Source organism: Scatophagus argus, chromosome 7 (genome assembly GCF_020382885.2).
Source record: "Scatophagus argus isolate fScaArg1 chromosome 7, fScaArg1.pri, whole genome shotgun sequence".
Classification (NCBI taxonomy): domain Eukaryota; kingdom Metazoa; phylum Chordata; class Actinopteri; family Scatophagidae; genus Scatophagus; species Scatophagus argus.
In genome coordinates this window covers 24,941,693-24,962,181 of record NC_058499.1, presented here as the reverse complement: position 1 = coordinate 24,962,181, position 20,489 = coordinate 24,941,693, and the positions used below count along the sequence as shown (strand labels likewise).

Here is a 20,489-nt window from a genome sequence, read left to right as displayed (position 1 = left end):
TGTGAGAGAAGGTGGTCTACACTGCACCTTAACCGACTTCCATCCTTGTTCATCTCTTCACGCTACAGTACGCTTATCACGTTGAGCCTGTTGTCAGGATGCACGAGAACCACCTTCATCAATCAGCCCAGTGTTTGACGTAAAACGTTTTCTTGTCTGCTCTCAAAGCAAAGGAAATAGCACAGAGCAGCCTCCTTGCTCTGTGGGTAGGAGGGATTAACATGGCGGATAAGCAAACCAATTTAAAAGTCTTTACTTTCTGAGGGTTAACATGGATCCAGACAGGGACAAACAGATTGGTCTATTTATTCAAGGAGTGTGATTTCATTTCAGGAGCTTGCAGTCTGAAAATTTAGAACAGATATCCTGTGTTACAAACTGTAGCTGTGGATGTTTACAAGGCAGAGTCAAGGTTCATTATGGGAAATGTGGGACCAGTTTTTGGACTCGAAGTCAAACCATGGCCTTAAAGTCCAGTTACCCCACTGACTTAGACTTTAATCAATTGTCAATATTATATTTTGCATAAGCTACAAGAACTGTCAGTTATGCTCTTTAGGCCACAGCTGAAGATTAAAACTGTATCTCCAGAAAATATGGACAAATGTTGAATGTAAATCATTCAATTAATCAAATGATGACAAATACTGGGAAAATCCGAAAAGATACTGACTGAAATAATTATTGAAAAGCATTTACTCATGTGAAAAAAATTACCAAAAGTTATTACGTTAAAGTGGATTTGCGGCACTCAAGAAGAACCCACCTCCTCATGCTGTGCAGTCCAGTCACAATGTATGATAATGTTGCCATCTGGTGGACTGATGCAGAAAAGCCACACACAATTACTCAGTATCCCATCCAGAAAACAGAACAAAAAAGTACTTCACAGGGCTTTAAATGTCCTCTGCGGATTTGGGGAAAACAACGCTCATTCATACTTAACAAGGCACCTCAGAGTCTCTTGTTCAGATTTAAGGTTGACCGTTCTGATCCATATGTGGCAAAGCATTGAAAAATGTATAATCAAACTGCATCATGTCAGAGTTGGAGGGCACTGACTGAAGTATACTCAGTAGAGGTGAGATGATCATTCATCATCAGCATTTGTCGTCATCATCACACGGGAGCTCTGACCCAGTGAGGAAACGTAGACACCTACACCTTCTTGGGCACGTTAGTGATGATGGGTTTGGGCCTCGTCTTGAAAATCAGCTTCCGCTTGATGAGAGCAGACACAGAGTAAGAGGTGGAGGCGGGTCCTTGCTCATTCGTTTCCATGGCCACCTGTGTGACATCATCACCATTATCAGCCTTGTCGTGGATGGTCAGGCTATCCTGAGAATGGCCAGAATGCTTGGTAAGGACAGCAAAGGGTTTCTCCAGTTTCACCTGCTTCCCGTACAGAATGTGATGCCCTACAATCAGCACCGGCACCCCCTGGTGGACCGAAGAAGAGAAACAGCTGAGTAAAAAAAAGAGACTAAAGCAATTCATGACTTGTCTCAGATTCTACAACAACATGAGCAGATCTGTTCTCCTACTTCCTCTCCTACATCTGAATTTTAAAGGCTGCACAGCAAGGTTTTTAACACTCACTGATCAGCAGCTCCTTCAGCCCCCTGCACATAGGCTCATCCTGTGCTGAGCAGTCACCTATTATTAAACAGTTAGATTTTATTCATCAAAATATTCTACAGCCAGAAGGTGACATTTTACAATTGCTGCTTTGGTTCAATCAACAAAAATCTAAAAATCTAAAGATATTAAATTTACTGTCACATAAGAGAGAGAAATTCAGCCAGTGCTTACTGAGTGTTTGGCATGCTTTCTTGAAACAGAAACAATAAAACAAAAGTCAGAATGGTCAGTGGGGAAAGTAATTTAACGTTACCAAACACAAATACAATACCTCCTCAAATAAAATCCCTAAGATAATTTAAAAAGGCGACCCTGCAATAAAAGCCAGAGGCATGGTCAACACAAAAAACAAAAAATTTGAATAAAATTAAAATGAAAGAAGTTCCCCTCATGGAGAAGGACACTACCGCTTACACCAGTGAACATCCAGGGCTCGGACATTAAGATGGTGGACAGTTTTAAGTATCTGGGTGTCCACCTCCACCATAAACTGGACTGGTCACATAACACAGATGGCCTGTACAAGAAGGGCCAAAGTTGCCTCCACCTTCTGAGGAGACTGAGGTCCTTTGGAGTGTGCAGGCCTCTCCTAAGGACTTTTTATGACTCTGTGGTAGCTTCTGCTATTCAATACGCTGTGGTCTGTTGGGGACCAGGACAGGAAGAGACTAAATAAGCTGGTCAGGAGGGCCAGCTCTGTCCTGGGCTGCCCACTGGACTCTGTGGAGGAGGTGGGTGAGAGGAGGATGTTAGCCAAGCTGACATCCATCATGGACAACACCTTTCACCCTCTGCATCAGACAGTGGAGGCTCTGAGCAGCTCCTTCAGCGGCAGACTGCTACACCCACAGTGCAGGAAGGAGCTACAGCAGGTCCTTCATTCCCAATGCTGTTAGACTGTATAATTCTATGGTTTAGTCCTCTTTTCTTTCCTTATGAGGACTTGTATATAGCTATGTATTGTACTGTTTTTATTGTACCTTGTAAATTGTTAATTTATTTCACCTCTATATTTTTTGTAACTGTTTATGCACACTTTTTGCACTCTTCGTGTGTTCTTGTGAGCTGCCACAACAAGTGAATTTCACCAATGTGGGATCAATAAAGTTCATCTTATCTTATCTTAAAGGAATCCTGATTCTGATAAAAGCCAGCCCTCAAATACAGGCCGGGGTGGATAAACTCCTGGGTGCATTGCACGTAGTGTGCATGCCAGTTCAGCATAATGTACATTCTTACCAATTAATTTTAATAAATTCAACAATATAATCACATAACTTTTAACACTTTGTTGTTTTGGATTAATCATACATAATACCGTCACCACAGGTGCGCGTTAAGGCAGAAACATGGTCCATGCAAGCACACAAAGGCAAATGACAATGCTCAGCTGACACCGGTGTGATCAATATATCCAGTGTGCACTTTTATGCACAGGAGGAAATAACAAACTTCTGACCTAAAGAGGGTGATATACATAGAGCTAATCAGTGTTTCCTTGACCACAGTTGTAAAAAAGTTGTAAGAACTGTTTTGCTTTTATCAGGTTTTTTTATCTTCTGTGTTGTGTGTCTTCTTGGTCAGCAAATGTTCTCTAAGCCAGTCCAGATGAACAAATAATGAGAGTGTTACAACTCTCATTACTACTACTACAACTAACCCTGTGTTACCGTAAATTCTTCAGTCCTCTGTACAATAATCAATCTATCCACTCATCATAACTTGAGGGACTCTAGTGTGAATAGTCTTTTTCTTTTCTGTACTGTGTGTAGCTGCAGGTACTTGTTTCCTGTGTATTTATTCTTTTTGAATGCTCACTCTTCCCTTATCCTTGCATGCTTTGCACCCTCTATATCCTGTTTGCTGCTGTGACATTGTAATTTCCCAGTAATGGGACTAATAAAGGATTATCTTATCTTATCAGGATTTTAAAGTCATGTCCTGCTCCAGGGACACACCAGACTACCTTTCTCATTGTAGCCTTGCATGTACATTATTTCTGCAAATGTTGTAGAAGTGTAGTCTGGGTTCCATCAGAGAACTAAAGTAGCTATCCTTGCTTGGCCTCACAGTATCTCCAAAGATCTGTTTGCATTTGGAAAGCACCAGCGTACCTTTCAGTCTTTCATTTACCTCTTTAGTGTAGAGCAGGTCTCCCATCACGTTTCCTGCCAGACCAGAATTGTGTCTGGAAATCATCTCTCCCTGCAGCTCCACCAGCAGCCATTCTGGAGGACTGCTGCCGTCCACACTGCTTCTACAGGAGCACATACACACCAGCGTCAGTTAAAGGCATCTGGAATGACTTCATTCTAACAAGTCCATATCACAGGGATTGTCACACCAAGCTAGGGACCAATTACCAATATAGCCGGTTATCAGATGTGAATTTTGGAAATTTTCACATTATCAGCATTGGATGTTTTTTGTCCCGTTACTGATAAAATACATTTCTTTTGTCTGCAGTCACCACTCTGTGGTCTTACTCAGTATCCTGTCCACAACAATCTCATTGGTTACACTTCACAAATAATATCTTATCAATACTGAATAATATAAATCTGTTAATCACCTAAGCTCTAATGTTATCAAACAAGAGCAGCTGAGTAAAAACGTGTAATGTGTGATTAAAAATGTAGTGGAGAGGATGAATAAAGGAAATACTCAAGTACAAGTACCTTAGAATTGAGATAGTACTTCTGAAACGAACATTCTCATTTCTACTTCAACATGACTTTCCCAAAGTTATATTGCGATAATGGTGAAAGTAGACGCTATGCTACGTACAATATAACAAAGCGCTTAATTAGCAGCACTTCACTCAGAAGCACTTTAAGTAATAAGATTTAAGCTTTTACACCCGGCAAGCCAAGTCCTCCCACAAACTCCCTCCGTTAACATAAAGCACTTGTGCCTATGATTCGTGTTAGCTTACCTGAATATATTTCTCACTGTGCCTTTCTCTTAAACTTTCGCTTCCCGAATGATAACGGAAACATTATAAATTTACACTAGCCTGTATACAAACTGTAAGAACTTGTAATTTACTACCGGGAAACAGTAAGATAAAGCAAAGTCTTACCTTATTACTATTTGAACCATTGTCCTGTCACACAGCGAAGAAGACTGCCGTGCTATAATAACATTAACAAAACAAAAAAGCACTAATAAATTCCTAAGGCGTTACCATGAAGCTAGTTTAACACAGCCGTTTTGCTAACAACAACACACTTCAGTGTTTAACTAACAGCACTGTTTCCCGCCAGCTTCGCGTGCTGTCATTGTGATGACGTATTTCCGTTTTTCATGCCCTGTTTGGGTGATTCAGTACCGGTTCAAATGTCCCCAACGTGGTTCATGGTGTTTTCCAACGTGTGGAGTTAATAGCAAGGAAAAGTTTATTGCTCGTGGAGGAAGAGCAGGTAAACGACGTTTTAGAAAAGATTTTTAAAACCTGCTGTACGCATAGTTTTGTGTGTTTAACGTGTGAGGTTTTTGGTGTTGCTAACGAACAGCACAGGTTACAGCTTACCTTAGCTGTTGTCTGTCCAGCTTCGATAACACGCCAGTTTGTGTTTTCCTTATTAGTGAAAATGGGTGAGTTCAAGGTGCACCGCGTTCGGTTCTTTGACTACATGCCGAGTGCTATCAGAGCCGTGGCGTTTAACAGCCGGACGGAGCGACTGGCTCTGGCCCGGGCTGATGGAGCTGTGGAGATCTTCAACTTCGCGGACCGCTATTTTCAAGAAAAGGTAACCGCTTAGAGATGAGCTTCCAACAAGTTCCACTTGTATCTGCCATTGTAAAATTATCAGCTGAATTCTGCACGTTGTATTAACAACTGCACAGCACAATGAGTGTCTTCATTCACTGTGTTGGGATTATGAAAGCTCTGCTAATGAGAAAAAGTAAACATTCAAACTTTTTTAAAACTTGCTCCTAGTCAGTGCTTTAATCTCTGCTCGCTTACACCTGTCCATGAACTTACCACTAAAATGCATCACAGTGTCTTCCTACAAGAGCTGCGTTTGAAGCTAGATTTAGCCAATTTATTTTATTTATTTATTTATTTTTTTAAATATCATTTCAATACACAGGTCATCCCAGGGCGGGACGGCAGGGCTGTTGAGGCTCTGTGCTGGGTGGGCCAGCGTCTGTTCAGTGCTGGTTTGAATGGTGAGATCACAGAGTATGACCTGGAGAACCTTAGGCCCAAGTATACTGTGGAGGCCTATGGAGGACCAATCTGGACCATCTGTAGCAACAGTCAGGGAACACTGCTAACGGTCAGTCAAGGCCTTGTGGATTATATACACTGTAAAACCCCAGGCTAATCTTTCCTATGTTAGATTTTGTTGCATGACTTTTTTTTTCTGTTTCAGGTTGGCTGTGAGGATGGGACCGTGAAGGTCTTTGAAGTACTGGAGGGGAGGATTCAGTTTCAGAGAAACCTTGACAGGCAGAAAGGTAAGCTTAAATTTTTACTGCAGCACACTTAGTATTTGAACTCCTTCATGTGACCAGTGTCCAAATTGTAACTTCACATGGCAAATTAATAAACATGAAAAGAACATTTGTTAGGAACAGGATTTGTTCATGTTCAGACACTATTGTGGTGTGGATGTGACTTTATATGGTGGTGGTGGTGTTTATTCATTTTATTTTCCCCAAATTGGACCAAATTGATCAGTATTTTGTTGTGGACGAGTAATTTTTGACCCTCCCTGTAACCAAAGCCTCTTTCACACATGCCGTCTATCCCCGAAGTGTTTCGGAACATTTCCTGCATGGTTCATGTGTGAATGGGAGCAGGGATTGATTCAGGGAAATCCACACTGCTAGTTCCCCACCTCATGACCTAGCTACATGCTGGGACAGCTGTGCTGCGACTGAAAGCGGTAACGTTGCAGGGACAAGCCCGGAAAGGGTTCTGTCCCTCTAATGAAAGATGCTTTAACGTGGAGCAAGCTAACCAGTCTCAAGACTCCACTGATGACGTAACGAATTGGCAACTTGTTTACAGTGACAACAAAACATTCCTTGACTTGCAGACTTGCTTCATATTAAATTCATTACAAAAACACCAAACAGTAACAGCTTCTCAGCTGTCACATACACTTCCAGTCCTGCCTCATCTTGTTTGGATTTGGAAGAACTGCATCGCCGCTATCTGCCGGACCGTTCTTTGCCCTGTTGATCCCAGCACTGTGTGTAAAGGAGCAAGACTGAGATAATCCTAAATGTAGCAGTGCCTGAATGGTTATTCCAGTAAATTACTGGGAAATGTGTGTGAAAGAGGTTTGAGTGACAGTGAGCGTTTCATTTAGATTTACTTGATCTTATAGGTCGTATTATATCGCTGTCCTGGCACCCCTCTGGTACACTGATTGCTGCCGGGATGATGGACATGATCAGGATCTTTGATGCTGAGACAGGTAAGGAGATGCAGCTCCGTCCCGCCCTGGGTTACAGGACATCAGAAGATGATTCCATGTAATTATTAAACAGTCCCTGATGATGTGTTTATGCCCTTTGTTTTTGTTTTTTCTGACCTCAGGCCATGCCACGCACAGACTGCTGGTGGAGAGAGGTGCTGGAGCATCCAAGAGCAGAGAGGTTGTGGTTTGGAGTATTGCCTTTCTGTCTGATCACACAATCATCAGTGGTGATTCTGCGGGGAAGGTCCAGGTTTGGGACGGACTCACAGGAACTCTGGTCAAAAGTCACCTGGTCACCAAGTGGGATGTCCTGGCTCTGTCTGTCTCACAGGTGAGTGTATGTGATAGAATTAGGGCACATTGGACGACTTCCAGTCTGAGTTTAAGGTTTTAGGTGCACACATGTTAAACTTTGGAAATGTTTAACAGGACGAGAGCAGTCTGGTAGCTGGGACGTCAGAGGGTACCGTCGTCCAGTTTCAGTTCATCGCCTCCACTGTGGACCACGAGCACAGGGAGTGGGTTCGAACTAGGACCTTTAAAAACCACTCGCATGATGTGAGAGCGCTTGCTCACACTGAGACTGCTGTTGTTTCTGGAGGTCAGTATCAAATCTGCTTTTGGTGTTAGACTGATGTATGTTTTCATGTTTTGTTTTGTTTTGTTTTTTTAATGGAATCTAGACGGTACAGAATGAAGTTACAGTGCCTGCATACAAAGAACAAAAACGTCTACATACACGAATCATGAAAAACATGAGAAAGCAGAGATTTAAGACAATGCAAGACTCTGGTTTGAGTGCAGTTTGTAGTTCATTCCATTTGAAAAGCGACCGCGTTGTTAGAATGGCATTGTACTCAGTGAAGTGTGCATTGTGACTTGTTTGGGACTTGAGTGCAAAGATCCGAGACATAATTGTGACTTGAGAAGACAATGACTTATTCCTGCCTCTGGTATTAGAACAGTCTCACAGAACTGCTAGCATGGCTGCAGAATGCAGACTATTTATGCATTGATAATTATGTTTGTTATTTTAATGACAGCCAATATTTGCTGTTATACTATATAAGGTACCTGTTGCAGTGAAAATGTGCTCTGATGGATTTTATACACCACAGCTGAATATAAAATGTGTGTGTGAGGGTTTCTTTTTTTTTCTGATTGTGGACTTCATCCTGTAAGATTTGGACTACTGCGTGCAAAATCATGTCATTCTTGAACCTGGCTCAACTTTTGCAATAATTCCTGATTCTAGACAGTCTGCATTTTGGCAGTGTCTAAAACACAGACACATTATTTCCGTTCGGTAATTATTGTCAAAGAAATGGTCATCCTTCAAGCCTACCTTAAATGTGAATGTATGATATGATATTTGTGATGTCAGGTATGGACACCCAGCTGGTGGTGCGACCCCTGCTGGACAAGGTAGAGAAGAACACCCAGGAGTCAGCGCTTCGCAAAATAGCCTTTCCACACGTGAGTACATATTTAGTGGAGTTTAGTGTATGAGAGAGTACCTTTTAAGCCTCTTTAGGTCACGACTGTTTCCAAGGTGACATGCCTACCTCTGTCTGTGCTCCTTGTAGAGAAGCCTGGTTTGCTGTGCAAAGAAAGCAGGACTGCTGCTCTTCCAGTTCCCTGATCATTTAGAGCTGTGGAGAGTAGGAGAAAGTGATGGACATGGTGAGGAAAACACACACACACACACATCCATACAAATGCATTGTAATGCAAGCTGTGAAAGTGATGGTGAAAACTAAAGCATATCTAATAAATAGTGAAAATTCACCTTTATCTATATTCAACATGTGTATTGTATGGTGTAATCAATGTGTTTATACTGTGTCTTAACAGGAAAGCCTGGTGACATTCTGTCTGTGAAGAGGAAACCAGAGAAACTGATCCAGCTGAAGAGGAAGGTGTGTACTGATGTTGCGTGTGTGTGTTTGTTTTACATGTACTGTTTTATTTTCATTCACACAGTCTGTCTTTAACATTAACAGCAGAGGTTGTTTTCATTTTAAAGATCGCCTCCACTCAAAAATGTGAGTTCTTATGCACACGTCATCTGAAATGTTTGACCTGAGCTATACTTACTTGTATCTGTCCGAGAGTTGTCACCAGGAAAGTGTGTTCGCAGTGCTGTGTGGCAGGGCAGATGTCTGTGTGCACTTCCCAAAACTCAAACAACATACTTAGATAGATTCAAACATACACCACTAAAGCTGTGTCACCTACTGCCAGTTCCATGCTCACTACATTTATTGTAACCTAACTAGGCTGAGTCTTTTTCTTGTGAGTCCCTGCTTTATTGAGACATTAATACTCTACTAAAACATTACTTTTAGTCCACCTTCTCTATGTTGATGTATCTGTACTAATATCTAAGGGTTTTTTTCCAGAAGTATGCTTATTGCATTTTTACAATGACATGCTAAATGTTGTACCAGATGTCAGACACTACTTAAACAGCATTTTAAAAGCATCCTTATGCAAACTTTGGTCACAGGGTTCTAAGAAGTTTCTATTTTGTGTTCTGTTTTGCAGTAGAGCGGAGAGACAAACACATCTAATTTCTGTTGACTCGGTTTGATAACTGTGCTACAGTATTAATCCACAACAACAAAAGTCTTGCTGAGATATCAGTCTTATTCTGTTCCTTATGCTGTCTACAGTCTTCAGTTTTGCAGGAGGACCATATCGTCCTCCAGCCGACCTCGCTGCCGTTGGCTGTTTTATGCCCGTTTTATTTCATCTTTGAGCTTTGCGGATCAAAACTGTGTGCTGACTTTTGTAGGGAGACGATCATATCTTCAGCAGTGCTTTGTCTCCGTGTGGGGGCTGGCTGGCCTACTCTACGGTCTCTGGGGTCCGTCTCTACAGGCTACAGCACAACAACATTGGCATCAGCAAGGTGGGCTCCTTGGCACTGACGGTCACTGTGCTCTTCTCTTTATTAGTCATTGTTCACACGGCACTGGCCATTGCATATGAGGTGATTTCAGTGAAGTGCCTAGTGGTCATTCTTCTTAATACAGAACTTTACCAGATCACTCTTTCTAAGTCTGTTTAGAGCATGGGTGAAATGCAAACTTATCTGCTTCTGTAGACATTCAGTACATGTTTGAGGATTTCAATATAATGCTCTAATAGAGGTGTGTGTGTGTGTGTGTGTGAGAGGACCCTGCTGAAGCTCACCCTTCTGTCTCCTCTGTCTTCCTCCCTCCAGGTGTCCAGACTACCTAAGGAGCTTCGCTCGGCCCAGCAGCTCTGTTTCTCCTCCGACTCCTCCAAACTCTTTGCTTCCTCCAGCAGTTCTTCAGTCGTTGTTGTTGCCCTCAGTCAGCAGGAGTGCAAATACCGTCATACTCTCAAACCCAAGTCAGGTGAGTTAGCGCCCTGGGTCCTGACTGATCATGGGGTTTTGGTTAATATTGTGTAAGTGTGAACAACACATTCCATAGAGGCAGCATCAGTGAATTTGATCATTTCTGTGGAAAGCAATGTGACCGGTTATACACCAGAAGGCACAACTCTGCAACTTATTTGACTGTTTCATGGCATTGTATGCTACCTTTAAGGAACAAATGGAAATTGCAGTTTACCTCTGCACTTTTTTTAGTTAGGTTAGTTTGGTTTAGTTAGTTTTAGCAGCAATAGTAATTGACCTCAGTGTCCACTACATCCGTCCACTTGACCAAAATTGAAAACCTGAATCTGGGACGTTCGCTTGTACTCCACTATGCCAAACTGTAAACAGTGTTGACCATCCCGGCTACCATAAAAGAAAACGCAACTCTATGGGTTCTATTCTAAATGATGGGATTATGCAAAAAAACAACAACAGATATCTGGACAAGCTCTTTTGCAACAGAGATCCTCGGTGAGCCTGTGAAGCCTGTTCAAGACCTGTTGTGAACATGCGGCTCAGTTTTACTTGATTCAGCAACTCTCAACACTGTGCGATTTATCAGTTAACAGCTTTGTGAAAGCTTACTGATCCATACTTGAATCTGTGAATCTGACCGAGATGGCAAACTATCCATAACATTTGTTGACTTTAATTTATGACAGATGCGCACAGACCACCTACCATCCTGCAGGTTTCTGTTTGTCACTATGTAAACTGTGTCCCTGTGTGATGTCCAGGCTCCACGCAGCCAGTGCACCTGCTATGTGCCAGTGAGGATGGCAAATGGCTTGCCGCAGCCAACACCGACTGTGAGGTCCATGTGTATGACCTTCACAAGCAAAAGGTGAGCTGGAACTCAGCTTCTCCTCCGTCTGTTCTGTGCTCAGGTAGACTTTGAATTGTAGTCAAAGCTGCAACAGTAACTCTTGGTGTCTCTTTATGTTTGCAGCTACATTGTACAGTCCCAGTGTACAGCTCCTGTCCCACTGCCATCGCCATCCACCCAACGACCAGCAACCTTGTTGTGGTGCATGCTGACCAGCAGGTAGCCAGTGGATCCGATTTGGACTGTTATCTTATAATAAACAACTCATCATCTGCTCTGCGTACTGGTTTATCAAAGATAGATATGCTCTGTAGATCCCATAACTGTGTGTGTGTGTGTGTGTGTGTGTGTGTGTGCAGATCTTTGAGTACTCTCTGGTGCACAAAGAATACACAGAGTGGAGTCGGAAGCTGCAGAAACAAGGACTGCACTCTTTGTGGTTGGAGAGGGACACGCCTGTCACCCATGTCACCTTCAGCCCTAAAAATCCAGCTCACATCCTGCTGCACGATATGTTCATGTTCTGCGTCATTGACCAGAGTCTGGTATGTAAACGCTGTCATGTTGAGACAAAGCCTTCAGAACTACTGATGCCACTTGTGCCGTCAGTGCCATGTCTTGTTCGATCTTCTCCTGGGTGATTAGACACTACTATAGCTGTATTTTTTGTTTTTTTCGTACATGCAGCCCCTTCCTGAAGCAAACACCATGCTATACAATCAGATGACACTGAGGAGCCTCCCTGAGCAAGAGCGGATCAGACACAGCCATGCCTTTAAGATATGCAAGAATTTCCAGGTACCGTCATCATACTGTGCACAGCAGAGCTCTGCGTCTGAGTGAGGATTCACATTGACAGCGTAGAGAGCAAAATGTCCTGTTAATCTTACTCATGTTTTCTGTTCTCCTCACATTTGCTCCTACAGCACCTCTTGTGTGTGAGTTTACTGGAGGACCATTCTCTGGTTGTGGTGGAGCGCCCCCTGCTGGACATCATGTCTCAGCTGCCTGCACCTGTCCGACAGAAGAAGTTTGCCACATAAACGAAGCAAAGCAGGATTCCTGGAGGTGTTTTTAGCCCACGTAGTTAACATCGTTGTGTCAATTCACTGTGACTCCAACATCTAAAGTCATTTTTAACAAGTCTTCATGTGTCATCGCTTTTGTAAAAAAAAACAATACTTTGATAAAGTAATAAATAGATCTATTTACTGTCATTCTTGTTTGAGGAATTTTTTGCTTTTTTAAAATAGTTTTTAACTTCTGTTTTATGTTTTTAGCCCAGAAAATCAAACTTTTCAGAAAGTGAACAATATCTGAGCATCATTTCACAAACTAAAAATCACATGAACCTTTTAGATCCCCGTCAGGGTCAGTCCAGTGAATCCGCCACACCTGCCGTTTCCATGTCGTCTGTGGCACAGTAGAGAGCACTGTTGAGCCACCTTAAGACCAGTTCACTCCAATGAATGAGTGGCTGGTGGAGCTTTCATGTATCAGCAGGTGGTGGTGTTTCAGTTTAGAATTTCACAAATCCAGAGAATCCGGGTTCACTTCTTCAAGGTCTCATTTAACTTTTTCTATGAGGACACAAACCCTGCACCGACTGATCTCCCCTCTACTCTTATAAAGACTACATTTAAAATAAAATGCAGATCAACTGTTTGAGTTTTGACATAGGAACAATAACACTTGATTCAAGGTAGGGGATAGTAACTACGCAAGAAAAGACTGTTATATGGTAACAGTTTGATGTGATGGGAGTTAAGTTCCAGTCAGACGACCTCAGCCCCACAGAACACCGAATGAAGAAATATGTTTTGGAAGACTTTTGCAAGCTCTGGTTGACCTGTTGTGCTTTGTGGATGATGGGACAATAGCTAATGTTAAGCTTTGTCTAAGTTCTCTGACGTTTTTGACTTGTCATCATAGGAAGAACACAAATGTTACTACTGACATTAACAGTGGCTCTGTTCTATTCAAGTTTCCCAGTCAGCCATGACAGTCTGACAATGAGCCAGCATCAACCACAACCAGCACCCTGAACCTGAATAAACCACATGGAATTCTGTCTTCATTTTACACGTGTGCTGTTCTTACTGTCACATGTCAGCATGCACTGTGCGAACTAAAGCCCTGTGGATCATGACACAAGAGAGACCCACAGCCTTTTTAAACCTGCCCCTGTCGCTGATAGTAGCCATATGTAACCATGCCACAATGTGTTGTCAGCTTTATATTCTATACTTCTGTAAACCTGTAAACTTTCTACAATCTGCTGTATAATGTGTGCAGACAGGTTTGCTCGTGCTACAACAACTGACAGCTGTTCTGATGATGAACTGCAACAGAGACTGCAAGCCTGTGAGGCCTTTTGGTCCAACATCAGTGTCTGACCTCACAAATGCTCTGCTGCATGAATGGGCAAAAATTCCCACAGAAACACTCCAACATGTTGTGGAAAGCCTTCACAGAAGAGTGGAGGCTGTTATAGATGCAACGCTGTGTATGTATTTAGAATGTAAAGTCACTGAAGTCCTTGTTGGCGTAATGGCCAAGTGTCCCAATACTTTTGTCTATATAGTGTTTTTCTGTGGATTTTGGGTTTGTGACTTGCTTGCTGTGATTACACTGCCCCTGACACTTTTGGACCTTTGTCCAGATGATAATCCACTTTTGCATGTTCCAGTATCAGCTTGTAATACACAAACACAAAGAGAGTTTGTTTTCTTTAAACGTCTTTCTTTATTTTGCTTCAATGAAGCTGAACTTCCTTAAAAGTCTTTGTTAGACTTGTAAAGTCCCACTGGGACAAAGCTACAAGATATCCAACATGAATGAATACAAAGTCTTCTTCATCCACTCATGAACAATCAATAGCTTCTAAATACTCAAATATGTCACATGTAAAACAAACCAAATAAATAGATACTTATTAGAATATTATTAGCAGTTAAATTATTGTATTACAAAACTATACAATAGCTAAAAAAAGAAGTATGTACTAAAACACCCAGTTTACTTTAGCTGCACTATGCAGAGCTGTAAACAATTCAATAACAGAGGAACTAGGGCCTATAAAGACCTACAAGACACACATTATAGATGTATGAGTTATCATGTCATCATAAATAAATAAATAGGCTGATGTGACTTTTGAAGCCTCATTAATGGTCTCTGGGGTGTGATCTGCGTGTAAAGGTGTTCCATCTGAGCCAACAGTCACACTGTAAGACTCGACACCCCTGAGTTTCCGGAGAACTTGGTGCGTTTTAAAACAAACACAACATTAACTGTGATTTACCACAGTGACATAGGGAGACCCCCTCTAAGAGGAGGTCTTGGCTCGGGCGCAGGTACATCCCACAGCTACTTCCACACTGACCGGCTTCAAATGGTACGTCTTTCCATCACTGCAGAGCTCCCTCTTGAGAAACACTCTGCTCTGCTTTACAGGGACTGAGTTGTAGTCGTGGCTCTCCACTGGGAGTGGTCTCGTTTCCTGGCCTGAGTTGTCCTGGAGGAGGATGCATCCTGAACACAGGCACTGGGCCTCAGCATAGGTGGAAGGAAAGTGATCCTTCATTGTTATAAGTCTGGAAAGGAACAAAATGGCTAGATGAGGACTGGCAGGTGAGTAGTATGTGACATTCGATAATGCAAAATCCTTCTTTATCCAAACCAATAAATGAAATAAGTCGAACTAAAAAGCGTTTTTTGGAGATTCTGGGTTTTCACAAGTGGCCTCTGTATGATCGGTCATACATAGAACCTGCATAATTTAAATCCAAAGACTGGCAATATGCTGAAACTGGGCCTTCAGAGGGCACCTCTCTTCCTGGTCTGCATCCAGAATGGAGTGTCAAGACTCAGTTATAAACCGGACAATGTGCTCATTGTACATCAGCTTGAGAGTCCTGCAGTATTACATAATCTTTTTATGAAAGAAGTACTCAGATCCTTTTATAGTACTATAAAATTTTACAAGTAAAAAGCAGTATCATCGAAATTTAGTTCTGAGTGTACTCTGCCCCTGAGCCTGAATAAAATATATGACATTATCGGATCGCTAATGTTGGTGCAACAGTGAAACCACTAACAAAGTGTGTTTTCTGTGTGTGTACTGTGTGCCAGTTATAGCATATATATCAGTTACCTGTGTGTTCAAGGGATTCCCTAAAGCCATTAAACTTTCCATGGATGAGTTGCTTCATCATTATCATCTACACGCTGGAGGGCAGGAATCTTGTAAAAATATCCAAAGATTTTACAGCTAAACTTTATAGTCACCAGTTTAAAGAGCTTTCCGCCAGATTCCCATTGGCCATGCGTCACCACGGCTGCGGTACAGGGACTTACCCCTGGCTGGAGGGGGTGAGGTTAACTCAAGGTCAGGCATCAAACTGACAAAATCACAGCCACTAATTACCATGAAGCACGAGGAACTGAGGGAGAGTCATAATAATGAATTCCTCCTCACGTTATCATTTCACCAGGGAGTGATGCTGAGCGACGCCTGACTTTTATGGCTCCAACATCCCATTGTGTGCAAACACGCAGGGTGGCTTTTATATGGAAGCTTACTTCTTATTCAAACCTGACAAAGGTTGAGGATGTAATTCTAATTTACATTTCCTTTCAAATTTCAAATGTATTCCTGCCAGTGCGAGTTAGTCACGCTGTCACAGTATCTATGCTGTCTGACAGTGAAAAAGACCGTGAGACCCAGTTCTTTCACTGCTCAACCCATGACAGAAGCTAAACCAAAGCGCCTGTTTCTGATTTCTTCAACTGGGTCTCCCGGTCAAACACAGTAGTCCACCTGCAAGGTCATCCAAACAGCAGAAAGCACCGGCGGAGGCAGCATCCGAGCCAAAGGTTCTCCCCGGGCTCAATATTCACCGAGTTTAACCGTTTGTATGACGAGCTGGGACGTTTGCCTTAAACCGACTCCGTCACTCCATCGGAGGGGATGCAGTTACGCCTCACTGATTCAATTCACCTTGAAGGCTTTCAGTGAACGAATGAGAATGGCACGGGAGGTTACTTACACGTATCTCCAGGGGGACAGGGACCTCCCGCTGAGGTGCTGAGGCGGCTGCTGTTGGTAAAGAGCCACGGGGCAGGACGCAGGTGAGTCAGGTGCCGCCGCAACTGAAGGCTCTGGCTTCTGCGGGTAGTGGCTCCTCAGCTTCCTCTGTGCCGCCTCGCTCAGCTCGTGCTCTTCATAGCACCGGTTCATTTTGCACGTCCACACGGGCACGAGAAAAAGGCCAAAGATGAGAATCTGTAGAAGGGTGACAGACAGACAGACAGACGGCGGCTGAAGTGATGCGGGAAGCAGAGAGCAGCAGCGTCAGCAGCTGTCTGTGGTTCACTCACCTTGTTCATGTCCATCATCTGTCCCTCTCCACTCACTGTCCGCTAACAAGCGATGTGCTTCGCTTTGACTTGCCACCATGCTCCACCGTCCACCTATTTATTGGCGTACCTGGGGAAAACCGGTGGCATGAGGAAATGGAAATGCGATTTAGTTCCTCGACTTCCTCTTTCCTAAGTGAAAGTAGCCGTGTAGGTGTGCGGGCTCACTCATACGCTGTCAGGGGAAGACATTAGTTAGGAATTTTTTGAAGGTGCGCACGCGCGCACAGTGCTGAGACGTCGAAAGTGCTGACGACACAGAGACGTGTCAAACACAAACAGCGTGATGAAACAAGACTGTTGCCTAAGACGGCCCACATGCCGATGAGAGAGTGCCCCCTTGACCAACGTGACGCAATAACCGCAACAACTGACTGCAAGTCACTCTTTCGCAATTCAAACACTAAATAACGCAATTATCTCTGCAACCTTATTGCTTGATTTCATTATTTCTGAGTGTATGTCTGTGTGTTGCACATTGCAAGTTATTTAGGTAGTCAAATCTATTTACTTTTGGCGCTTTCATATTTTGATATATATTTCTAAAACTATTTCAAACTTTATTCGTTCATTTCTTTATGTGAGGCAAATCAAAGTTCCTTCTTTATTTGTCAGTGGTTTGTTTGAGAACAAGAAAAGAAAATATAAACCTTCATAGAGCACAGAAATACAGCAAGAAATGTTTAGTTGTGTGTTTGTTTCAGAACTTTTAAAGATTTGTTGATCAGAGATAAAACAATTTAAACTTTATTTAGCTGTACTGTTAACGTGTTTCACAAGGAATTTGAAAATGTATTCATTTATTTAGTAAGAAAAGTCACAAATAAAAACAATTTGACCTTTATTTCTGAATACTCAGAGATAAAAAGACAACAAAAATAAAACTTAATTTATTTGTTCATTTATTTACTTATTTCAAAATGTTAAAGGGATATACCAGCATTTTTAAACCTGGGCCCTTTATTTACATATTTTGGTGTGTAAATAAGCCATAGTTACAAAAAGGTTTGCATCTTTAGATTGCCCCTATTCTATATGAGGAAACAATAGCAACAACCAACCCCTCATGAAATTTCAAAGCAAAACTTACCCCTGAGTGAGACTTGTGTTTCTGGTCACACACAACAGAATTAGTCTTTTAAAAAAACGCTCTCTCACTGTATGGATCCTTTCAGTAATGTTGTCAGAAAAGTACTTTTAGTGGACAGAATTTTCATGGACAGCCACTGCAGTCACAGCTGCCAGCTTAGTTTGTCTACGGGTCCAATTCCAAAATTCGTAATCAGTAAATATGAATCTTTTAAACACCAAAATATGTAAATATACTGAATGTAAACATAAACAAAATAGGAACAAAATACATCTGAGTAAGAAACATTGCAGCTTTCTGATACTGTAATGTACAAATGTCAAAAAAAGAACACAAAGGCTCTTTACATACACAAATAAAAGATGTGTAAAAACGGCAGAAGTCTGAAAAATTCTACTCAAAATTCATTAGTCATTAGGGCTTTATAATTTTGAGATAAATTAGAAATTCCAGCCTGATGGATCTCAGTCTTGGCTGTGTCCCACTATGCAAATTGTGATGAAGTAATACGACACATTTGAAAAGAGAGACTGAATTCCCATGAAAGCAGAAATTGTTATTATTTTTGATCTCATTTGGTTTTTCACAAGGCAGAATTTCTAGCAGAGGTTTGTTAAGCTGGCAAGGTAACAATGCTAAGTCTCCCCTGAAAGAGATAATGTTACAGCTATTATTAGCAAGCCTTTGTTGCTACAGCTCAGTGGCACTGAGGCTGAGAAAGTCTTCCTTGTTGTCTTTGTATAAGTTTATGTAATGATTCCTATACTGTTTCTTTGTTACTCATATGACCATAGCTATATAGCATTATCATACAGTCTGTTTTAATACCCGGTTCCAGATCCAGACAGCCTTTTAAAGTAAAATAAAGCTTATAGTTAGGGTTGGCTTAGGCTGGCCCCTAGTTATGCTGCTATAGGCTTAGACAGCCTGGTGATCTCCCATAATGCACTGAGGTTCTCTCTCCTTCTATCCCTCTGCTTCTGTACACAGTCATGTCCCATTAAAAATCCCATTAATGTCCCATGTCACTAACTTGGTTTCTTCCCTGAAGTGTTGTCTTTCTCATCTTGCAGGTTTCCATGGACCGTGGTTGAACCTCCTGCTGTGGTCCTGCTTGATACCGACTGTGATTATTATCATGTATTATTATTATTATTTTTGTGGCAGTATTATTATTATTACTACCCATAGTTTTAGCACTCTGTCATTACTGCTGATGCCAAGTCGGTGTACCCCCTCTCCCCCCCTGCTCTCCCTCACTTCCTCTCTCTTTCTCTCTCTCTCATAATCTAATCAAGGTCAAGGCAGATTCAATTCAATTCAATTCAATTTTATTTAAAGTGCCAGTTCATAACAGAGTTATCTCAAGACACTTTACAAGTGTGTAAAAAACACATTCAAAAAAAAAAAGAAGCGAATCAGAGAAAAACAGGTGCCACGGCAAAACCCCCACACTGAGTCAGCATTTGGCGACAGTGGCGAGGAAAAACTTCCTTTTAACAGGCAGAAACCTCGAGCAGAACCAGACTCAGTGTAGACGGCCTTCTGTTGTGACCGCCTGGGAGGGAGAGGGGGGAGAGGAGAGAGACAGGAGAGAGGGAGAGGAGAGAGACAGGAGAGGGGGAGAGAGAGAGAAAAAGGAGAGGGAGAGAGGAGAGACAGGGAGGATAGAGAGAACAGCATGGATGAGCTTCCCAGCAGCACCTAAGGAAAGGACATGCCTGATTTTTGCAATGTTATGAAGATGGAAGTATGCAGTCCTCAAGATTTGTTTTATGTGCATGTTGAAAGACAAGTCCTGATCAAAGCTAACACCCAGGTTCTTTACAATGGTGCTAGAGCCAGGAGCTAGTCCGTTATGAAAGGCTATATCATTAACTAAAGATTGTCTAAGATGTTTTGGACTAACTAGCAGAACCTCAGTTTTGTCTGAGTTCAATAGAAGAAAGTTGTGGGTCATCCAGGACTTAATATCTGCTACACAGGATTGCAGTTGTGTTAGCTTATTGCTTTCATCTGGCTTTATTGATAAATACAATTGGGTGTTGTCAGCGTAACAGTGAAAATTTCTGCTTTCTGATCACATTGCCTAGTGGGAGCATATAGATTGTGAATAGGATCGGGCCAAGCACAGAACCTTGTGAACCACCTTGGCTAACCTTAGTGTGCATGGACAGGTTGTGATTTACATGTACAAAGTGATGTCTGTCTGATAGATAGGACTTGAACCAGCTTAAAGCAGTTGCATTTCTACCAATTTGATTTTCTAGTCTCTGTAAAAGAATCTGGTGGTTAACAGTATCAAATGCGGGACTGAAATCCAGAAGGACAAGTACTGAAACACAGCCCTGGTCAGAGGCCATTAACAGTTCGTTGGTGACTTTTACTAGTGCGGTCTCTGTGCTGTGATGTTCCCTAAAACCTGACAGAAAGACTTCAAATAGGCTGTTATTATGGAGATACTTGCACAGCTGACTGGCGACGACTTTCTCCAAAATTTTTGAAATGAAGACCAGGTTGGAGAGGGGCCTATAGTTTGTTAAAACCTCTGGTTCAAGAGTGGGCTTTTTTAGCAGGGGTTTGATTACAGCAACTTTAAAAGTCTGTGGGACATAGCCTGATGTCAGGGACAAATTAATAATGTCTGCTAAGGTAGTGCCA

General features: G+C 42.2%; 3 protein-coding genes across 3 annotated transcripts; 1 reads left to right on the top strand and 2 right to left on the bottom strand.

Moving 5' to 3' along the window:
* Nucleotides 1-291: 291 nt before the first annotated feature.
* On the bottom strand, nt 292-4,862 carry chtf8 (CTF8, chromosome transmission fidelity factor 8 homolog (S. cerevisiae)). Its single transcript, XM_046394383.1, has 3 exons — nt 4,724-4,862; nt 3,775-3,898; nt 292-1,440 (listed from the first exon to the last, which is right to left on the bottom strand). The coding sequence occupies exons 1-3, from the start codon at nt 4,741-4,743 to the stop codon at nt 1,159-1,161; spliced, it is 426 nt and encodes a 141-aa protein (XP_046250339.1). The 5' UTR covers nt 4,744-4,862; the 3' UTR covers nt 292-1,158.
* A 65-nt stretch (nt 4,863-4,927) lies between these two features.
* Nucleotides 4,928-12,534, top strand: utp4 (UTP4 small subunit processome component). The gene is made up of 17 exons (XM_046394382.1): nt 4,928-5,063; nt 5,230-5,393; nt 5,739-5,927; nt 6,024-6,108; nt 6,987-7,076; nt 7,199-7,410; nt 7,509-7,680; nt 8,464-8,555; nt 8,666-8,762; nt 8,934-8,998; nt 9,877-9,993; nt 10,309-10,465; nt 11,229-11,335; nt 11,441-11,536; nt 11,677-11,862; nt 12,005-12,115; nt 12,244-12,534. Exons 1-17 carry the CDS (start codon nt 4,928-4,930, stop codon nt 12,358-12,360), a joined length of 2,193 nt encoding a protein of 730 aa, XP_046250338.1. The 3' UTR covers nt 12,361-12,534.
* Nucleotides 12,535-14,038: 1,504 nt separating this feature from the next.
* Nucleotides 14,039-17,018, bottom strand: il17c (interleukin 17c). Its single transcript, XM_046395365.1, has 3 exons — nt 16,700-17,018; nt 16,369-16,604; nt 14,039-14,913 (listed from the first exon to the last, which is right to left on the bottom strand). Exons 1-3 carry the CDS (start codon nt 16,715-16,717, stop codon nt 14,646-14,648), a joined length of 522 nt encoding a protein of 173 aa, XP_046251321.1. The 5' UTR covers nt 16,718-17,018; the 3' UTR covers nt 14,039-14,645.
* Between the last annotated feature and the right edge of the window lie 3,471 nt (nt 17,019-20,489).

Excerpts from the sequence above, each read along its gene's own strand:
- chtf8 (XM_046394383.1), bottom strand. The coding sequence starts at position 4,743 with ATGGTTCAAATAGTAATAAG. Across the intron at positions 3,899-4,723 it reads ATGGTTCAAATAGTAATAAG|AAGCAGTGTGGACGGCAGCA; the intron begins GTAAGACTTTGC and ends GTGCTCCTGTAG. Across the intron at positions 1,441-3,774 it reads ACCTGCTCTACACTAAAGAG|GGGGTGCCGGTGCTGATTGT; the intron begins GTAAATGAAAGA and ends TCGGTCCACCAG.
- utp4 (XM_046394382.1), top strand. The coding sequence starts at position 4,928 with ATGACGTATTTCCGTTTTTCATGCCCTGTTTGGGTGATTCAGTACCGG. Across the intron at positions 8,763-8,933 it reads AGGAGAAAGTGATGGACATG|GAAAGCCTGGTGACATTCTG; the intron begins GTGAGGAAAACA and ends GTGTCTTAACAG. Across the intron at positions 12,116-12,243 it reads AGATATGCAAGAATTTCCAG|CACCTCTTGTGTGTGAGTTT; the intron begins GTACCGTCATCA and ends TTGCTCCTACAG.
- il17c (XM_046395365.1), bottom strand. Across the intron at positions 14,914-16,368 it reads CTGTCCCCCTGGAGATACGT|ACTTATAACAATGAAGGATC; the intron begins GTAAGTAACCTC and ends GTTCCTTTCCAG.